Genomic DNA, 20,793 nt, shown 5'->3' with positions numbered 1-20,793 from the left:
CCCAGACAGGCCTGGCAGAGGCTGGCACTCGCCAATCGGTATCCACAAATGTTAGAAGATGAAAGACCCCCTTCTCCCCCTGAACCTGCAGGACAATAGTAGATGTTTCCTGAGGTGTCTGTGATTCTACAGCAGGACGACCTCCTTGGTTCAATTTCAGTTTCTCCTTGTGTCTTCCAGGAGGGAGGCAAGCTTATTAGCAAACTGGAAGGGCCAACCTCCAGCAGCTGGGTGCCTGCAACCCAGGAGGTGCGTGGGGCAGTGTGCAGGGTGGTGCACAGGCCCCTGGTGCCACTGATGAGACTACACAGAGGTCTTGGAAGAAAAGCACAGGACCAGAGTGAGCCTGTTCTGTTGACTGCATGGTCTCCTGACACTTCTTTAGGCCCTGGGTTCTCCCAAAACAAAACTGGGGAACGCTTTTGTGCATTAAAACCTAGCTATCTGGAGGCAGGACCCCACCCCCTGCCAGCTCCTCCCCGCCAGCAGCCCCTAGGACCTGCTCTCTGCCACCATGCAAACCCAGGTCCTCTGCAAACATCTTACCGTAGGAGGCCCGGGGGTGGTTTCCCACTGTTGTGCCTTCCGAGGTCCCAGCCGGCTCCTCAGCCAGCCCTGTGAGAGGGACGGTGCTGTCATCATTGGCCTTGGCACCTGGTAGCTCTTTAAATACTGGGGACTCCACTTCCTGAATTTTATTGAGGCTTTCATCAGACACTCGTGATAAAGCAGCTTCTTTTTGTAATTTGCCTAAAGAAAATATAGTCATAACTGCAAGTTTTAAAATAAAAATGAATATTTATCTTTAGTACTTACTTTGGAAATGAAAAAAATAGTTATAGCTAGATAGAAAAAATAAACTGTAGAGTTCAATTATCTGGGAAATGCAAGCCAGAAAATTCAGCTACTGAGGACAAGAGTGGGGCTCAGGCCTCAGCTATCTCCTCCAAAACCAACAGAGAGAGCTAGATCCAGTCCCCATGGTCCCTTCCAGGGCTAACATTCTGTAATCCTACAACCATCTGGACTGGTCTTCTATTTTCTTAAACTAACCTCAAAATCACTGAAATATTTATCCTTTTTTATCTTCAGAGATATTAGTTATAATCTTTGGTTTTCTTCCATTCAATAAATTATTGATCTCTGACTTCTTCAGGTCACCAAATATTAGAAAACAAGTAAAACATTTTCCAAAAAGGAACAGAGAGATTCTACTCACTTTTGAAAATCCTTTACTTTCAAAGAGAAGAGAATTTTTTTTTAAAGCTGCTTTAAAGATCTACAGTATTCTTTTAAATCAGATCTGAGATATGGTACGGCTAATTTAATGATCTCGCTGCTTGTAAATTCTCCTGGGCAAATTTCTAAGCTCTCATGTATAGAACTAAAGTGAACTATCTTCTCAGTTCTTCTGCTGGATACATTCACAGAATCTCTATCACACCTCTCTCTCTCTCTCTCTCTCTCTCTCTCTCTCAGAAATACAGACCTTCTAACACTACATTTCTGTTATGCACTACAGGAAAAAAAAAGGTACACACAGATCTCTGACCACAAGGTGCTTATAATCAAAATGAGAGAAGATAATATTTATAAAGATACAATAATAAATAAGCAAAAAATGTTAACACTTACAAGAGACAGGTTTCATTATTTTCTGCTTTTTATTAATGGGCACACTGAGGTACAGACAGATGAAGTCATTTGCCCAGAGTCACCAAGGGGGTAAAATGCAGGCAGGTTAGCTTATGGTCTGTGTCCTTAATCACTAATGTGTACTTGAAATAACCAAACAAGAAATATATACTGAAATATCAAAATATGGCATTGATTGAAAAAAACTAAAAACTAAAAACTAAAAAACTCTTGGGAAGCCAGAATGGGGAACAATATTAGTTTTCCTGTCACAGTATAGCCTGAAGCTGGAATGCAAAGATTTTTATCTTGTCTTTGATGGGAATGTTCTGTTATTAGGAAAAGCCTTTAAAAGTCAAAGCATTTAAGTATGTGGTTAAATCAGACAAGCGTATGTTTTAAGGGGCTCGCCTTAGGCTGTTACTCTGTCTGAATGGAGGAGGTGATATTTATTCTCAGCAGAGAGCAGGGGGCGGGGTTAACTTGAGGGAAGCCAGCAGCTAGTTTTCAATCCATTATTGATGTGGCTTTACTATCCAGTCTGAAGTAGTATGCATTAATGTGGATCTCTTTACTATTAACTTTTTTTAAAAAAGATTTTTTTTATTTATTCATGAGAATACACAGAGAGAGAGAGAGAGAGAGAGAGAGCGCGCGAGAGAGAGAGAGAGCGAGAGAGAGGCAGAGACACAGGCAGAGGGAGAAGCAGGCTCTGTGCAGGGAGCCTGACGCGGGACTTGATCTGGGGTCTCCAGGATCATACCCTGGGCTGAAGGCGGCACTAAACCACTGAGCCACCTGGGCTGCCCTACTATTAACTTTTAAATTTACACATAGTAAGTTGACTATGTGCATATGCTTGTCCGTCCTGATCCTCAGACATGTTTATACCTGTGCAACCCCTACTTGGATCAGGATACAAAGAGGTTCTATCACCTCCCAAAGCTGCCCGTGTAGTGAGATCCCCTGCCCAGCTCCTTGGGAGCCACAGACCTGGTCTCTGTACCTGTAGTGTGGTCTTGTTCAGAATGTCATATAAGTGAAACTATAACATTTATAATTTTTATAAAAATTTTAAAAAGGGAAAAAACTTTTGTGAGTGAAACAAAGAGTTTTTAGATGTGATACCCAAAATACAATTTACAAAAAAAGAAGTTGATAGACTGTGCTTCATCAAGATTAAAAACTTAACAGCATTTTGCTCTGTGAGAAAAACTATAAAGGGAATGAAAAGACAAGCTAAGATTGGGAGGAAGTATTTGCAAATCCCCTGACAAAGGACTTGTATTCAGAACATAAAGAGAAATCTCTGAAAAGAGTGGTTATAAAATGAGCAAAAAACCTGAACACCTACTCCATCAGTAAGCTATACAAATGGCAAATAAGTCCATGGAAAGGTACTCCATGTCTCTGGTCATCACAGAAGTGTACATTAAAATTATGAGATATGGGCAGCCCCAGTGGCGCAGTGGTTTAGCACTGCCTGCAGCCCAGGGCGTGATCCTGGAGACCCTGGACCGAGTCCCACATTGGGCTCCCTGCATGGAGCCTGCTTCTCCCTCTACCTGTGTCTCTGCCTCTCTCTCTCTCTCTCTGCATCTCTATGAATAAAATATTTAAAAAAATAAATAAAATCATGAGATATCAAAATACACCAATTTGAGTGGCTCAAAAAATATGGACAAATATTATACATTTTATTTTTTTTCCCTAAAACTCTTACTACTATTTTTTAAATCTATTTTCATTTAAATCTATGATGTGCTTTAACTGTTTTTTACAGGTGTGAGGCTTAAGTTAAGGTTCTTTTTCTCGTATCCAGATGTCCAAATGTTCTAATGCCATTTGTTGAAAGACAACTTTCTCCACTGCAGTGCCTCTGACTTTGGTGAGAATCAGTGTGCCGTATTTGTGCGGGCCTGTTTCTGGACTCGTCTGTTCTAGTAACGTGGGCTTCTATCTCTCATTGATACCACACAGTCTGGTGGCTTTATATTAAGCCTGAGTTGAGTAGTATGAATCATCCCACTTGCTCTTCTTCAGAATTGTTTCTGGCTATCCTAGTTCCTTTACTTTTCCATATAGGTTTTATTTTTTAAATTAAAATTTATTATTATTTTTAAAGATTTTATTTATTTATTCATGAGAAACTCAAAGAAAGAGGCAGAGACACACAGGCAGAGGGAGAAGCAGGCTCCCTGTGGGGAGCCCGATGTGGGACTTGATCCCAGGACCCCAGGATCACGCCCTGAACCAAAGGCAGATGCTCAACCACTGAGCCACCCAGGCGTCCCTCCATACAGATTTTAAAAGCAGCTTGTCTAAATCTACAAAATATCTTGCTGGAATTTTTAATTTATATTGTGTTAAGTCTAGAAAGCAATCTGGTAAGAACTGGCATCATAACTATACGGGGTCTCATTTGTTTTGCTCTGCTTTGAAATGTGGGTTTTCAAATTCAGATATGTCCACACTAAACACACTGTAAGGCACACGCTGAGGCCAAAAGTAAATACTTCTTTTCTTTTGAGAGCCCTTATTAAAAACATGTGGCCTCAAGCCCTGGAATTATGTTGTTAATGACAGAAAAACAACTCTGGCAGCTTTCTGACCTGGTGCATACTCTTTTGTAATCTGGCTTCTTTTGCTCAAAATAATGTCTGTGAAATTCTTTATATTATGGGCAGTTCATTCTCTTTAGTGCTAAGCAGGCTTCTACTGTATGAATATACCACAATTTGGTTACCTTTTCGCCTATTTAGGAACATTTGGATTGTTTCTAGTTGTTAGAATGGCTGCATACAACTCTTTTTATGAATGTGTGTTTTCATTTTTCTTGAAATTACTGGGTCATGTGGTAAAGATATGCTTAACTTTACAGGAAATTTCTCATTTCTGGAGTGGTTGTACCATTTTCCATTTCACCATAAATGCATGAAAATTCTAGTTACTCCACTTATTCATCAATGCTTTGAAATACTAGTCTCCATACTTTCGGCCATTTGTGTGGGTATGAAATGGCACTCATTCTGGTGTGAATTTGCATTTCCCTGAAGACTACTGTTTTTCATCGGGCTGGTAGAACCTGACTGAATAGTTAAGTTCCAATTATCCGAGGCAACCAGGACTGTATTGCTGACCCAAGTCACAAGCTACTAAGAAAAGTCTGAGCTGGAAAGCAGTCAGGAGCCGAGAGAGGAGGATGGGGCAAGTAACTCCGTGCTATGTTCCAGTTTCCCGTGTTAGTAAAGGTACCTGTGGATTATACCTGAAGCCCCCAGGAATGAGGGATTTTGTAAATCAGGAGAATAAAAAAGCCCTTACCTGCTATTTTCCTCCGCATCCATGGACACACAAAGAGCCATACAAAAAGGGCAAACAGCAGCGCGACACCAAACGAGATGAGTGCTATTGCCCATATGGGAAGGACCAGACCAAGCACTGGGGAGAAAGGACAGCGGTGGTGTCAGTGGATATGTTCTGAAAGGTCAAGCCTCATGCCAACATACTTTACATTTCCTAAATCCAAAAAAATCACCTGGATTTTGTATTTAATAAAAGTCTCAACCAAAAAAAGTGCTACAGTTTTTGGGGGTGGGAAGCTGTGTGTTCAAGACTTCCTACACCTTGTCGCTATGTGGTTAAACTGAATAGTGAGCCAACTAGTCCCATTTCTCCAATGTGGCACCAACAGTGTATTACGTTGGAATAAACCCATTCACCCATCGTCTCAACATCAAGATGCAGGAGTGGACGCACAGAGAGGACTCTGCCACCTGCTGCCTGCCGCCAGCCCCTCAGCCCTCACCGCACACTGCTGCCTGCTGCCCGTCTGGCCGTCTCAGGGGTCAGCAGCCCTGCTTTAAGTGGCCGTGACACTCTGACCACACACATGCTCCTTTTTAAAGTCTGCATGGAAACAAAAGTCTTCTAAAAGGACATGTAACCTTCAAACTCCGCTCTTCTTTGAAGTGTTAACTTGTGGCATCACAACAGAGGAGACCTTTTCATTAAAATTCAATAATGCACACTAGGTTGCAATTACATTAGCCGATAGGACAGAAGCGCACGCGGCTTAGGAACATCACATTTTCCTGGCACTGTACTGTCTCCAGAACTCATCACTCTGCATTTTGTACATCACGGGTTGTCATGGGTGGCAACAGGCAACACTTAACCTGCACTCACAGGTTCGCAGCTTACACAAGCATGCTTGCACAGAAAGGAACAGGCATGTACGAGAATACTCCCATGGCATTACTTGTAACAGTGAGAATGTGCAGGATGAGTATGTGCGTCATGATGAAGATGTGAAATAATTATAGGACAGAGTCATAAAAATGAGGCAGATCTACATCTATAGATAAGGGAAGAGGCCCACGATCTAGTAAGTAAGAAAGGCTGCCTGGATGTGTACCACAATCCAATTTATGTTAAAAAATAAAACCCCATATAAAAAATAAAACTCCTACCATACACACAAATGTATGAAAAAGCTCTGGAATGATACAATGGCTACCTCTGTAGAGAGACAGGAAATTGGAAGGGCTCTCACTTCTCACTACATATATTTTTGTACTGTTGACTTGGAAAACACATAATAAGCATGTGACTTTTGTAAACTGTTAAACATGTTTAAAAAGTTTTAAAGGAATGAACTACTTAAAACTCTGCCCTTTGCTCTTGGATTAAATAAATCTTTAATGATGCAGACTTTGTTACCCTGTTAACGATTTTATACATACAAACCCACTCAAAGTTATTCAACTAAGGTATTATTATTTTTTGTTTAAAGATTTTATTTATTTATTCATGAGAGACACAGAGAGAGAGGCAGAGACACAGGCAGAGGGAGAAGCAGGCTCCATGCAGGGAGCCCGATGTGGGACTCCATCCCGGACTCCAGGATCACGCCTGGGCTGAAGGCAGATGCTCAACCGCTAAGCCACCCAGGCGTCCCTCAACTAAGGTATTATTAAACATTTTGGTAACTCTAAGAGGTAGAATAGGTAGGTAGTACTATAAGTGAGAGCCAGGATTAGCATATGTAAATAGGAAAAACAAAAAACCAGAATCCCCTAGCTTAATTATAGCTAAGGTGTCACCAGTGGGAGTGCAGACACTTAGGGCCAGACGATTCCCACTACTTGCTCTGACATCAGAAAGCTGTGGACTCAGGTGGGGCTGGGCCCCGTTAGCTGACAGCTCGGCTCCAGCTCTGTTTCTGCCCCTCAATCTGACACTCGTAAAACCACTCAGGCTCACCTTACTAGGCTGTGCCTATGGCCAGGCTTCCTGGCTTCTACTTTACCACTTCACGTCAATGTCTTAATACATGTGATAAAAGATCACACCAAAGCTGTTTCTTGCCAAACTGAGTAGTGACTGTTAATTAGCAACATCAAATTGATCAAGTGACATCAATACCCATCACTCTTATAGCTTAAAAGTATTTAGTTTCTGAAGAGGTTTCCTTCATGCCTTCTGGTTTAGCTGATGATAAAATTGTTAACTGTGCTGCTTTTAGCTTCATGTGTTAATCTGATCTAAGAGAGGCAGGCTCTGGATACTGTGGCAAGAGAGAAACAATTTGGAGATATATATAGATATGTAGATATATATAGATATATAGATATATAGATTTATATAGATATCTTCATAGTTTTTATATATATCTATCTATAATCTATCCATCTATCTATTTTTAATGAGTGAACACATTTGCTCTCAGGCACTATTTTTTCCCATCCATGCTGAGCACAGCCTACAACAAAAGCAGAGAAGGGCTGCTTTATGTATTCCTTCCAAGTCCATCTCCATGCATTCTGTTCAAGTCCCATAGGATTCTGCAGGTGTCAGGACCAACATTCATAAGAGAAAAACTGAGGTTTGTTACAAGACTCTCTTGATCTTTGGCAGAGACAATAAGCCACAATACCACCTGCCCCTTGTAGCTCTATCATCACAACCTCCTCTGCCATCAGTTTGGCCTGGGAAGTGGCCAGAAAGCTCTGAAGTCACCCTCCTAAGTCACAAGAAACTGGAAGGGAGAGTAGAGGATAAACACATCACTGAGGGTGGAAGCAGAGAAGAGAGAGTAAAAAATCAAGGAAAATAAAAAAACAAAGGAATGCAGGAAAATGGTGAAAAGTCATTGATAATGAGAGCAAAGTGGAATAGAATGAGGACAGAATTTGGATCTGAACAAATTATTCCAGCAATTTAGTAATGTAACAGGGCAGCAAAAGAACAGCCTCTCGTTTTTCACCTGACAGTCATTATAAGCATCTATAGAATAAATACAGCTCCTATAAAACCAATGGGACATTAACTATATTACTTCCCTTATACCCCCACTCCTCAGCGTTTCTCTATAGCCTTTCTTCTGCTGCTGCTTTAATTTTATAAATAATACCTGCTTACTGTGAAAATATCAGTATATATGATGCACAAATATGAAACTTCCTCATACTCTTCCCTAGTGAACCTTTCTAGAGAAACTGTTAATTATTTCGAGCTTCTTTCCAAGTATTTTCTAAATATAAACATACAGTGTAGAATGTTTGTGAGAATCTTTTTCTTCCTTTAAAAAAAAATTAACAGGGGCACCTGGGTGGCTCAGTGGCGTATCCTGGGGTTCTGGGATCAAGTCCCACATTGGGCTCCCTGCAGGGAGCCTGCTTCTCCCTCAGCCTATGTCTCTGACTCTCTCTCTGTGGCTCACGAAAATAAATAAAATAAAATCTTTTTTTTAAAAAAAGAACAGACATAGAATCATACTGTATATACTGTCCTGTGATTTCATTTTCCCCATACATCATATTGTGGACATCTTTTCACAGACACACACACACCCCTTTAGCTCATCTGCAGGTGCTGGTGCTGCTGGGCTTGGGACCACACTTTGACTCAGAAGTCTGACCAACCACCAGAGGCGTGCTCAGGCTATGAGCCCTGGCAGCTCAAAGCAGCAGGCAATGAATTTCAGCACTCATTCTTTCAAAACTGAACAAAACCAAGTCCCGCACAACTGAGGACTTTTTCATTACAAATAAACCTCAGGCTTGTATCCAACCCAAGTGAGCACTTTATTTCCTAAAGTTATTTTTTGCCTCTTGCAAATTATTTTTTTAAGTACAAGTAAAACACACAGAGACAATTTTTAAAAGTACTCAGTCTTTGAAGTGGAAGAATGACTTTTATTTGAGAAAAGTCAAGTCAATGCAAAGTAAAACAAATCAGATGCAGCCTAAGACATAAACAACTTCAAAATAATTTAGAAAGGAGGAGCAGATGAAATCAAAACACAGCACTGGAGCTCAACAGCCAACCAGTCCCACTGAAGACCGTGTGTAGAAAATGCTATTTATCAAAAGCTCTTACAGCTGAAAACAGGGTAAGATTAATGCTGCCACTCATTTCTGCTAGAGAATTTCACTCCTTCCTTCTACCTCTGAGGCACCTATTTACTGAACGGACATGTTCAAAGGAGGAAAGGGATGCAGGAGGAGTAAGTTCCAGACCAGCAGGAAGCAGACGTACTTTGAGGGGAAGTTAACGGAGTCAAGGCTGAAGGGACCCTCCTCAGCTCAGTCTCACCAAACATGACAGCAGCGCCCTCAGGCCAAGAGCCCCCACGGGAGGGAGTAGGCAATGCAATCCTGGTTTGAAGGGCAAAAGTTAACTTTTGTTTAAATAAACAGAAGACCTGGACGCACCTACTGGATATTCTAGAAGTGTGCCCCAGGAACCAAAATATTAGTAAAGTCCTTTTCTGACCTAGTGGGGAAACAAAACAACCTTCTCTTTCCTTCTCCTGTAGGCAAGCCCCTGCCCCCTCCGGAAAACTTCAAGTAAGAAGCTTTCCAAACCAACATGTGTGGAAAAAATAAAAAGATAGGATGACTCAGGACATGCTGGCAACGTAAGGCGGAAAAGATGAGACTACTTATGATAGATGGATGGTAATAAAAGAGCCCCTAAGATGCACTGGGAGTTACTGCGGGCCAGGCACTGTGTTCAGCACTATCTCACATAATGTGGTGGCCCCTCCACAGAAGTCCTCCTCCTGTCCTTACTTTATCATGATGCACAGAGGCTCAGAGAGGTGAGACGTGACATTCCTGACAGCACAGCTCCCCAACCAAAGTCCTTAACATTAACTCCAGCACTGGGAATGCTGTCTGATGGGGTCACTGGATGCCGGGCATTGAGGGGGGCACTGGACGGGATGAACACTGGGTGTTATACTGTATGTTGGCAAATCAAACTACAATACAAAAATATACAAAAAAAAATGTCTGTGCGTTCAAATGAGGGATATCTTCAAGATTCTTGTACAGATTTTTAAATATCCCTAATTAAAGAGGTAGCTACCCTCTTTACACTACCTACATACTAAATGTATACAAAAAACATAGAACCACGTTTTTAAATGTATTAGAAGTTGTTTTTTTTGTTTTTGTGGGGGTTTTTTTTGTTTTTTTTGTTTGTTTGTTTGTTTTTTTTTTTGAGAGATTGAGAGAGAACGCTCATGTGTATGAGCTGGGGGAGGGAGAGAATTCTGAGCAGGCTCCACGCCCAGTAAAGAGGCCACCGAGAAGCTTGATCTCATGGCACTGAGATTATGACCTGAGTCGAAATCAAGAGTCAGATGCTTAACCAACTGAGCCACTCAGGTGCCCCTATTAGAACCCATTTGCAAAGAGAGTGAAAAGAAGGGAAAGGATGTATTAAGGTTGGTGTATTTTCTTTTTTTAAGTAGGCTCCATGTGCAGCATGGACTGTCATTAATGGTGACATGAGGGGCCAGGTACTGTATACCAAGTGTGTCTCACCCGTGCTGTCATGTGTCACTATTGGCACCCTGCAGTGGGGCTGGACTAGGATTCTCCACCTTCCTAGGTAAAATGCCCTTGGAGACTCAGCATGGCCACTTTCTCAGAGGAGCTCAGGAAACCAAAAGGATTAATTCATGTGTAACTCAGCTCACTATGACTTAGCATTAATTTATATCATTTATTTCTTACAACCTCTCTATGAAGTATAGTTTAATTTTCTCTAGAATATTTGCTCCTCCAGTCTGATGATTCTTTCGGCAAATCTGCAGTAAAACTGCAGCAAATGATGTGGAAACAATAAAGAAGAGATGGAAAACATGAGGCCAAGTGCAGGAAAAGGGCAAATTTTAATAAATATCCCACAGCTGACTTCTGACATTCAGAAGGACCACTAAGAGCAAGAAGAATAGAGGGTAGAAAAAAACAAAATGGAGAAATAAAAATAAATCATCCTTATTTATACTGATTCTTATTTCTAGGACTTGGTATGACTAAGATACCCCAGCCTCCTTGTCCAGTCCCTGAAATTACTAAGCCAAGAGGCGGCTGCTGACACTGGCTGAGCTTTTTGTTCGATTACCTTATGCTTTGGGAGCCAGCATGTAATTACGAACAAGACTTTGGAGGAGCAGGGAGACAGGAGACACACAGCGGCCCCACAGCAGCTCTCTGCCATCCTGGAGCTCTGGGGCCTGCCCAGCACTCGGTGGATGCTTTGGGACATTCAGGGTAGTGGGTTAACTTTGTGGGGTGGAGCTGTGCGCTCCCTGCCTCCAACTGTCGTATGTATTGAGGAGACAGCCTGTGACAAACACTCCCCAGTCCACGAATGACACAACCTTCAGGGCTACCAGGCTGCTGAGCCTACCGTTGCCATCCCTCTCTGGCTCTCCTTGTCCATGTGACCATCAGGTGACTGTTGGCTTTGCGCTTTCCATGGAACTGAAGGCAGCAAGATGCTCTACCCCAGGGCTCCCACCCAAAGCCTGGGAGTCCTGACCATGGGAATTTAAACCCTGAAGATCAACATTTTGAAAGCTGCAGAGATGCCAAAGCAGAAAGTTACATAATGTTATCATTCATTCAGAAGTAGGTTTTTTTATTTGCAGTACTCTGTACACAAACACAATTAGATAAGTCTAATAAAATCTGAGAGACATGGCCTTGACACCTAGTTTGAGGAATTAATAAGGCCATTTCCTCATTTGGGAAGAGGGCATGTCTCAATGGTCACGTGATATGCCATTTCTCTTTTGAACAAAAAGGGAGATTTTTGTCAGGCCTGTAACTGAATCTTAATCCATAAAGAACATTAACAAGAAGAAAAATACAAACGAATACAATGTAACGTATCTGCTGACTGCAGATATCTGCACAATAATGGGTATATTCAGGATCTCACTGTAGGCCACTACAAGGAGAAACAGGAGGAATCCTCTCTACCCAAACATGTATAGAAGTATTTAATGAGAATGCTCACTAATACCGAAATGTTTGCAACAGGAATACCATATTTGTTTTTCTTTAGCCATCCAAAATACAAAAGAAAACAACTTTTAACCCTAAAACCCCAAGCCTCTAAAACCTTATAAGAAAGAACAAAAGCCACCAGAATGGGAAGAAGAATTCTGAAAATAAAATCACCACTGGTTTCAGTATCTTAAAAAGGTGGAGGGTAGCTTCTACTCACTAGACCTTTTGGTCTGAAAATGCCAAAGAGTTTGGCATTAGTGCCACCAGCCACGTGAGAGCCTCCCCTGCATGGCACAGATGTGTGGAGGCTGCTGGTCTGGGGGCCCCCATGTCCCTCCCCAGACTCCTCTGCAGCTCAGGGGGGCACCCGGTGTTAGATCCTGTTCTGAGACTCAGCACAAGAAGGCTGCTACGGCTACACAGTGAGGCAAAAAGCAGAACGAGAATTTCAAATTTCTTTTTTTCACTTGAAAGTTTATTTGTTGCCTTTGTGCTCCCCCTGCATTACTACTCTTTGTACTACTCCATAATGGACATAGATAAGGCTTCTGACTGTCTGCCTACTGCAGTGCTGGTACCACTAACCAATGCTGTGAGGATACACCTTGCCTGCTGGATTGAAGCTTCCAATGGCTTCTTACCTGGCGCTCCTGTGTACATGATGGAAAACACGTTTATTGCTATTGTAGCAGCATAGAACACTGGGAGTGCCCGGAGGCCATTGGGAACAGGGTCCTCCTGTATGGTAATGAGATAAAGAGGAAGGTCAGAATTCAGAAAGCATCTGGAGCCAACACAGGCAAAATGCTATAAAACACTGTCAGAGACAGCCTTTCAAACAGCAGTGTGGACCAAAGGGCGGGCTGTGCCACTGCCATGTGATCTGTTGCACATCAGTGTAGGCTGTGTTTCCTACACAAACACTATTTCAAAGAGCACTATTATGGCCGGCAGACACGTTGAAATGCTAGAATCACATGAGCTGCTGTCAAATTTAGAAATAGAGAAGAAATCGCTTCTCGGCCTTTTGGCTAAGATCAAGTGTAGAAATAGAGAAGAAATGTGAGTTTAGGCCAGTCCCTGGGGACTGGAGCCCAGAGCTCAGCATCTACCTCAAAACCGGTGGTGCTTGCTACTCCTGCTAAGTTCAGGCTTGGCCCTGAAAATCCACTTGCAACCAGTATTTTGGAACTTGGCCCACAGAGTACACTTTAAGAGAGCCAAGTTACTTCAATACCACTGCATTACTATGAGATTTTACTTTGCTCTATTACATAATACATTTTAGCTCTATTAAAATGTATAAAGCAAATATATTACCATGTGCTGATTTTTAAGATCTTTTCATAAGGCATAGTATTTAACCTTCAACAACTGAAAGTTAAAAGAACTGTGGGTCCTTTGTCTAATAAAATATTTAGGGGTGCCTAGGTGACTCAGTCGGTTAAGTGTCTGCCTGTGGCTCAGCTCATGATCTCAGGGTCCTGGGATAGAGCCAGCATCCAGCGTCCAGCATCCCTCTCCCCGTTCAGCAGGGAGCCTGCTTCTCCCTCTCCCTCTGCCCCTCCCCCTGCTTGTTTTATCTTTCTCTCTCTCTCTCTCTCTTTCTCTCTCTCTCTCTGTCAAATGAATACATAAAATCTTTAAATAAGAAAACCATTTATTTACGACTTTAGGCTTCTGGCACATTCCCTAAACCTAATACTTCAACAAGAATGGTACCACATATGTTTTACACTAACTAACAGCTGAGAGAATATTTGAAATTGAGAGTTTTAAGCAGATCTACAGAAGATTCTTAAGAAAAATATGGACTGGGAATTCCTCAATACAGCACCAACACAAAGATGTCACTTGAATAATTAAAAAAAGGGACTAATTTCTAATAAGCATGTTAAGACACTGGTACATGTAGATGAGTCTGCCACCTACCCATGGGAGAATGAAATTTAAAGGTTGCTTGGGCTAAGGAGTAAGGATAAACAGAGACTGTCAAAGATTCCTACTGTCAAATGCAAACACGTATGGAAATCAAGTGTGTTAGCAGAACAATACAACCCATTAAGAACCTATTCTAGAATGTCTTAAGTAGCCATTGGCACTTGGCACTTGTTAAGAGGCTTTAGTTGAAAGTAATGAGATGTAAGGGCCAGTGTAGAGCATAATGAGGTATAAGGGCCAGTAAGAGCAGGTGAGTAAGTGATTCAACTGCAGGAAAGTCATAGCCAGACCAGTGGGGAAGAAGAAGAGCAGAAAGAAGAGCAGAAAGAAGAGCAGAAAGACGAACACAAAGAAGCCAGGATCCAGGGCAGGAGCTGCGGATGAGACACAGTGGTCTTCTAACCTGTCACATACCACATGACAAGAACCTAGGCCCCAAGACAAACGAAACACTTACAGGTGCTCAAATGTCTATGGCCCCTGGTTTCCAAAATGTTTTCTCAGGACAAGAGTTACTAAAGAAAGAGTCCCACCCAGCAACTTCTAAAGGTGTACAAGTGCTAAGTTTATGGGGTTTTTTTCATTGAATCACCTTATGTTTTCTCAAATAACTTATTCTTTTAAAAATATATATATATTTTATTGGGCACCTGGGTGGCTCAGTGGTTGAATATCTGCCTTTGGCTCAGGGTGTGATCCCAAGGTCCCAGGATCGAGTCTCGCATCAGGCTCCCCATAGGGAGCCTGCTTCTCCCTCTGCCTATGTCTCTGCCTCTCTCTCTGTGTCTCTCATGAATAAATAAATAAAATCTTTTAAAAATATATTTTATTTGAGAGAGAATGAGTGACAGAGCATGAATAGGGGTAGGGGAGGGGCAGAGGCAGACGGAGAAGCAGACTCCCTACTGAGCAGGGAGCCTGACGTGGGGCTTGATTCCAGAACCCCAGGATCACAGCCTCAGCCAAAGGCAGATGCTTAACCAACTAAGCCACCCAGGTGTCCCCCAAATAACTTCTTAAAACTCAAATGCCAATTGTCTCAAGACCTGACTTCTCTCCTCCCTCCTGTCTCCCTCTACTACCTCCTTCTTTCCCTCTCTCCCTTCCCTCCCTCCCTCCATCCATTGATCCATCCATCCATCATCTGCCTTCTTCCTTCCTTCCCTCCCACCCTCCCTCCATCCGTCATCTGCCACCTATCTAAGCATCCATTATTCCCTCTTAGATGCTCCACAAGTGTCTTCCCAAGCACAATGCTGATCACTGGAATACCAAAGTACACAGGACAGTCATGGTTCTGCTCTTACATATCTTATAGTTGGATGGCAACCAGGCCACCATGCAAGAAATAAAACGCCACACAGCACAACAGTGCCCTGGTGAGAAAGCACTGACCATTGCAGAAGCATGAGAGAAGTAAAGCAACCAGAATCGTGTGGAAAAAGAAAGGCTTTCAAGGAAGTGGCCTGTGAAGGCTGAGTAGAGCAAGAGTTTGCCGTGCAAGGATGGGTTCCAGGCAAAAAAGTCAGGAAAGTGAAGTCAAGCAGGCAAGAGAGGGTGGCACCTTCCAAGATGTAAATAAATATTAGTATGGAGAAATCCCAAGAGAAGGAATGTAGCTTTGTACAAATCCAAGAGAAGGAGCCCTCCAACAGACTGCGAGGCAGTGCCAAGGGTAAACAGCGGTAACTCCACAAGAGGATCCAGTTGGAGGAAGGCCTGTCCCCCAGAAACTCAGTGTGTGCCAGGACACAGCCATCAGGGCATGCTTTAGGGTGCAGGAGATACTGAGACAAACCCTTAAGGGTCAGAAAAATACAATCAGGTTTTTTCCCTAGAATAGGGATTTCAGTAATTTCTAATTTCAATCTCATTTCATTTTTGATAAAATGTACCCCCAATAGGTATGTTTTCTTCTTTTTATCCTTTCCTCAGGAGAGAAAGTCAGTATTTCAAGTTTGCTTTCTCCATTCAAATATAGAAAACACTTTATATTTGGGAAAAGAAGTTTTCCAGTTGTGTTTCATGAAAGTCTACTTCAAAATCCTTACACTATCACATTGTGTTCTGTTGAACATTCAGGAAATAATTACTCTTCCTTTTTTCAGGTCTGTGTGCAATGCCTGGGAGAGCTGACTAAGGAGATCACAGGGCATGAAATACTATTTACAATGCTGCTTCCTGAGGGAGCCCCTGGGTACTCTACCTCAACTCATTGGACCTGCTTCATTATTTTTTTTAAATAAGAATTTACTTTTAAGTAATCTCTACACCAAACGTGGGGCTCAAACCCATAACCTCAACATAAAGCATCACACGTTCTATGGACTGAGCTGGACAAGCACCCCTTTCTGCCTACTTTAAAATAAAGTCTAATTCGACTGCAGGGTGCCATGCCTTAATGTAAAAATACTATCATTCCTCTGACTCCCTACTAATTTCTATTGGATATAACTAAAATCAGTTTTAAAACTTAATAAAAACCTAAGAGCCTCACTTACCTTCTTTAAGATGAAAATTCTGATCAGTACAAACAGCACGCCAGACATGAAACCAGACAACAGTGGAGATATAAACCAAGAAGCAACTGAATAATTAAAAAAAAATCTAATGAATGTTAAAATTCTAAATAACTCAAGTCATAGTTATACAATATAATGATAGCCCACATACAGTACATACATTAATAAATATTCCTGGAATTATTCACCTTAACTCAGAACCTAATAAACCCTACTTCCCTGGCAGGGCTGACCTTCACACACAAACACAGACTTCCAGTGAGCACACTCCCAGCACACAGTCAAGTAAGGGATCCCTGGGCCTGGTCTCAGAAGACAGACTCTTGTGAATGCCATAGCGCCCATTCTGTCTGTCGTTCTTACCCATCCATATGGAGAGCTGGTCCTTGCTCCAACAGTAAAGGTTATTTAAAAGGTGAGCCACTTTCCATTTCATTTTCCTAGGTCAGCCTGGTACTACCCTCCTATGGCCCAGTTCCCATCTCTGGCTGCATACTGGAAATATCTGGGGGAGTTTTCAAACACCAGTTATGCTCTGGTTCTAACCCCAGAATTCTGATTTAAGAGGTTTGGTTCTGGGCATTGATATTTTTAAATTGCTGCTCCAGAATTGAGAGACATTATTTCAGAAGCCTCCTGGGATCTAAAGTGATTTTCCTGGCCATCTGTGTCCCTGGCTTGGTAGGTCAGGGATGCAGGGACATGTTTCACCTAGAGCTCCTGAGGTCATTGTGATTCTTATATGGATGAGGAGCCCAGAGGATGGAGATGGGGTGAGAGAATGCTATTCAGAATGGGTGGGTCTGTACATAGGGGGCTGAATGGATTTCCCTCTTGCTAAAAGCCAGAGCCAGGAGACAGATGTTTAGACCAGTCAGACTAGTCCTTGGGTGCAACCTACAACTTAGGGCTAGAGTGTCTCCTATGAGGGGGCAGACTCAGGAGACCTCTTGAATGCAATGAGGTAAGTAAGCCTGGGCATGCTCCAAGGTTTCCCCATGACCACCAACTCTGCTTCCTGGACACAGAAGGTATCTTCTTCACCACAGTCTACCTAGTTTTTCTGACTACGGACTGATTTCAATCAATAAATTTCTTTTCTGTCTGGGAACAACAGGTAGATACTACTTTTCAAAGCCAGATGACATCTGAAAAGAGTAGTGTTGAGAAACTAACACACAGAAGTTCACAATCTCCTTTGGCAGAAATCTGAGGGGAAAATGTGTTACCAACATAGATCTTGTTTTTTAAACCTTAACATCTGAAGGGAAAAATACATTATAATGGTGATTTTTTAATAAGACTTACTCTAGAGAATGTAAACTTTGCTTCTGACAGGTAAAAGAAAATGGCAATTACCAATCTTGACGAGTTCCATCCACTGCACACCTTGTGTACCAATCGCAACAAGTGAGAATCCTATAGTAGAACCAACAATGCAATGAGTTCCTGAAATTGGAAGTCTCAGGAAGGATGCAATCAGCTGCCAAACAGCTGAACCTACAGGTTGAAAGATTAGGGGGGGAAAAAAAAGGTCAGATATAGAATACAGTATGTCAAACAGCCACAAAGGGAAGAAATTCAAATTTCTGTTTTCCATAACAATATCTACCTAGGGTTGATTTTTTTATGGATTATTTCTTTACAGAGTGCTAAAGTCCTGACAAAAAGTCACTCACTTAACTTTAGTCAAAGGAACATTCTTCAACACTGAAAGGATAAAGATGACTTCTTGAAAGTGTTTAAAGAAAAGTCTATTGACGCCAGTTATTAACTGCCTTTGTCACATTTAAGTATGGGTGCTTGACGATGAACTTGTTCTGATGTGAAGTGTGGCCAAGGCCCAGCAAGAGATTACAGACTCTAGTGAACACAAAGAAGTAAGAAAGGCTGTGTACTGGAGATTTCCCTGTCGTTATGCCTATAGTCACAGAACGAGCAGGGCTAGACACTGGCCATGTCCTATTAGTCTATAAGAGAGACTGCAATATACAAGCAGTGAATAATTACATTGTACTCCTGAAACTAACAGAGTGTCACATGCCAACTACACCTTGATAGAAAGAGAGAGTGTGTAATTCCACATTGCTTTTTGTATTTCTGCCTCTCCTAGGATAAATCACAATGAAACTGAACCCACAGGTGGGCATCTGCTCTCAGGCCCTGGCCAGAATGCCAGGCATTTCCTTTGTATGCTTCCTTGAGTCTTCTAATTCTTACCAGTTAAGAAGATCCTTAGCTTTGGCTTTGTGTCCTTTTACCTCAATTTCACCTCCTTTTCCAGGCTTACTGTTTTTCTAGGCTACAGTTCACTCCAGATATTTTCATAAGCAGATCAAATTTTGCAGGGCGTATTAAAAGCATCAGCTGGGCGAGATCACTTTCAGAAACAGTTGTTGACAAGCTTATATAGAACTGTAAGGGAACAAAGGGCTTGGCTGATAAGCAGGGCACGTTATTAATCCCAAATGTTAATTCTGGGAATCTCGTTGCTTGGCAGCAGCACTTTTAAGCAGATCCCTGGCATTTTCTTCAAAAACATCTGAGTTACAGAGGATCATTACTAGCTGTAGAGGCCCTAGTTTGTACAGGAATGCTGACAACTGCTCCGTGAGAGCTGGGCATGCCCACCCGTGAGCCAAACGAGGCTCGGACCCTGTGTGTGTCTCTCTGCAAGTATGTGCTGGGAGGAGGGGCCAGCCTCGTGCTGCCAAACTGGTGACAGGCTTTGTGGCAGCAGCCAGGCCTCCCCCTGGACAATTCCTTAAGCCTTCACATCTAAGCCCTGAGCTCCTGAGTGACTGACTAGCTCGTTTTAAAAATAGAGCCAGAGTTTGGAGCATGTTACGTGGCACAGAACTGTAACTTGAAAAACAAACTTTATGATTTCTATTCTTACAAAATTAAAATAATCTAATGATGTTAACAGAATAGTATAAATTCACCCACATGAATTCAGACCATGAGCTTTTCCTTCCTGAAAGCTGCTATCCCTTCTCTGGCAGACTTTATAACATATGCCCTGGAGCAGCAGGGTTTGTAAGGAAAGGTCGGGAGGACAGGGCTGCCAGGCCAGGAAGGGGGCCAGTGGGCAAAAGGGGAGGGACAGAGGAAAGGAGGAGAAGGAGGAGGCAGGTATTTGCAGGGTGCCTGGCAAAGTCAGAGTGCGGTGAGGCCTCCTAAGCCTTGGGAATTTCTGAAGGCCAATGGGATTACGTTAATGTTAAGAAAAACAGTGAGAAAAAAGATAGAGATATTTTAACTTAAGGTAATGATATCTTATAAAGAGGAAGGGATTAAGTATGGAATAAGGGTGTAAGACAAAACCTAGGGAAAATAGGGGGAAGGTGGGCATCTCTGAGGCAATAATCCTGGGAAGATGGGAGCCTGGCAGGACACAGGTGCAGGGGCCTCCTGGAAGCAGAGGGGCAGTATGTGGGCTCTCAGTGCAGAGAAGGCTCGGCAGTTAGGGGCGCTTTGTAGTTTGGTTCAAGGAGATGGCTTGTTCACACTATTGTGGGTATTGCTGTGAGAAGATGGTGAGTTCTGAATTCTCAGTAGATTTTTTGAATCACTGGTGGTTTCTTACTAAGTGGACTGGCTATTCCTTTAGGGCTGAGCTTAGTTTTCAAAAGGGAACTTGTTCTGGAAGGTTAGCTGGCATAAATAATTTCTTCCACCCAACCAACCCAATGCTACCACAACTCCATCAAAGCACAGAGATCCAAGGGCTTGGGGAGACATTTCTAAAGAAAAGAAAAACCAGAATAGAATAAAGGGACAGGCGGAGAAAAATAGAAGAAATGGATATTGAATTTAGAAGAGGGAGAAGGGGACACTCAGGCATCGGAAAAGAATCAGCTTTGGTTCTGGCCAATAATAATTATACCATAATCTTAAATTAACAAAGCTCTCATCTCCAGGGATCCCAATTTTAAAAATCTAGGTAACGTACACAAATTCCCAACAAAACTGGCTTTGAGATTCATCTACCCACACATCAAAAGAGAAAGAAAGAAAAAAAAGAAAGACTAAAAGAAAGAAACCAAAGCAAACAAAATCAAGTTATTCAAGTGAAACCTCAAATTGCTTTGGTTAACCTAAATTCTAGTTGAGGTAAGTATTTTTCATTCTTTCAGTGAAGAGCCAAAGGCCAGGAGTGGGAGAACTGAAAAACTGGACAAGTCAGACTGCCCACACAAAAAGTGAGGAGTGACATGAAGCTCTCAACTCACAAGGCTTTCTGCCTAAGCTGGGGCCTCTGTGTGGCCTCACTAACAAATCTCTTTGATAAACACAACCATTCTGGGGTGCCTGGGTGGCTCAGCTGGTTAAGCATCTGCCTTTAGCTCAAGTCAGGATCTCAGGGTCCTGGGATCGAG

The 20,793-nt window shown here is 42.3% G+C and overlaps 1 protein-coding gene across 11 annotated transcripts in view; it reads right to left on the bottom strand.

The window, feature by feature from the left end:
* SLC20A2 (solute carrier family 20 member 2) overlaps window positions 1-20,793 on the bottom strand; it is a 101,228-nt gene that overhangs the window by 19,540 nt on the left and 60,895 nt on the right. For 9 of the 11 annotated variants that reach the window (XM_035699878.2, XM_025442364.3, XM_025442300.3 and 6 more), the window contains 5 exons: window positions 17,771-17,911; window positions 16,391-16,476; window positions 12,590-12,686; window positions 4,960-5,076; window positions 547-750 (listed from right to left, as the gene is read on the bottom strand). In XM_035699878.2, the coding sequence (XP_035555771.1) occupies window positions 547-750; window positions 4,960-5,076; window positions 12,590-12,686; window positions 16,391-16,476; window positions 17,771-17,911 (645 nt within the window). The remainder of the gene's footprint in view (window positions 1-546; window positions 751-4,959; window positions 5,077-12,589; window positions 12,687-16,390; window positions 16,477-17,770; window positions 17,912-20,793) is intronic. The other 2 variants (XM_025442614.3, XM_025442773.3) reach the window with 1 other exon arrangement.

Source organism: Canis lupus, chromosome 16 (genome assembly GCF_003254725.2).
Source record: "Canis lupus dingo isolate Sandy chromosome 16, ASM325472v2, whole genome shotgun sequence".
In the NCBI taxonomy this organism is placed as follows: domain Eukaryota; kingdom Metazoa; phylum Chordata; class Mammalia; order Carnivora; family Canidae; genus Canis; species Canis lupus.
Note: the sequence above shows the minus strand (reverse complement) of the source record. Positions and strands in the feature narration are given on the sequence as shown.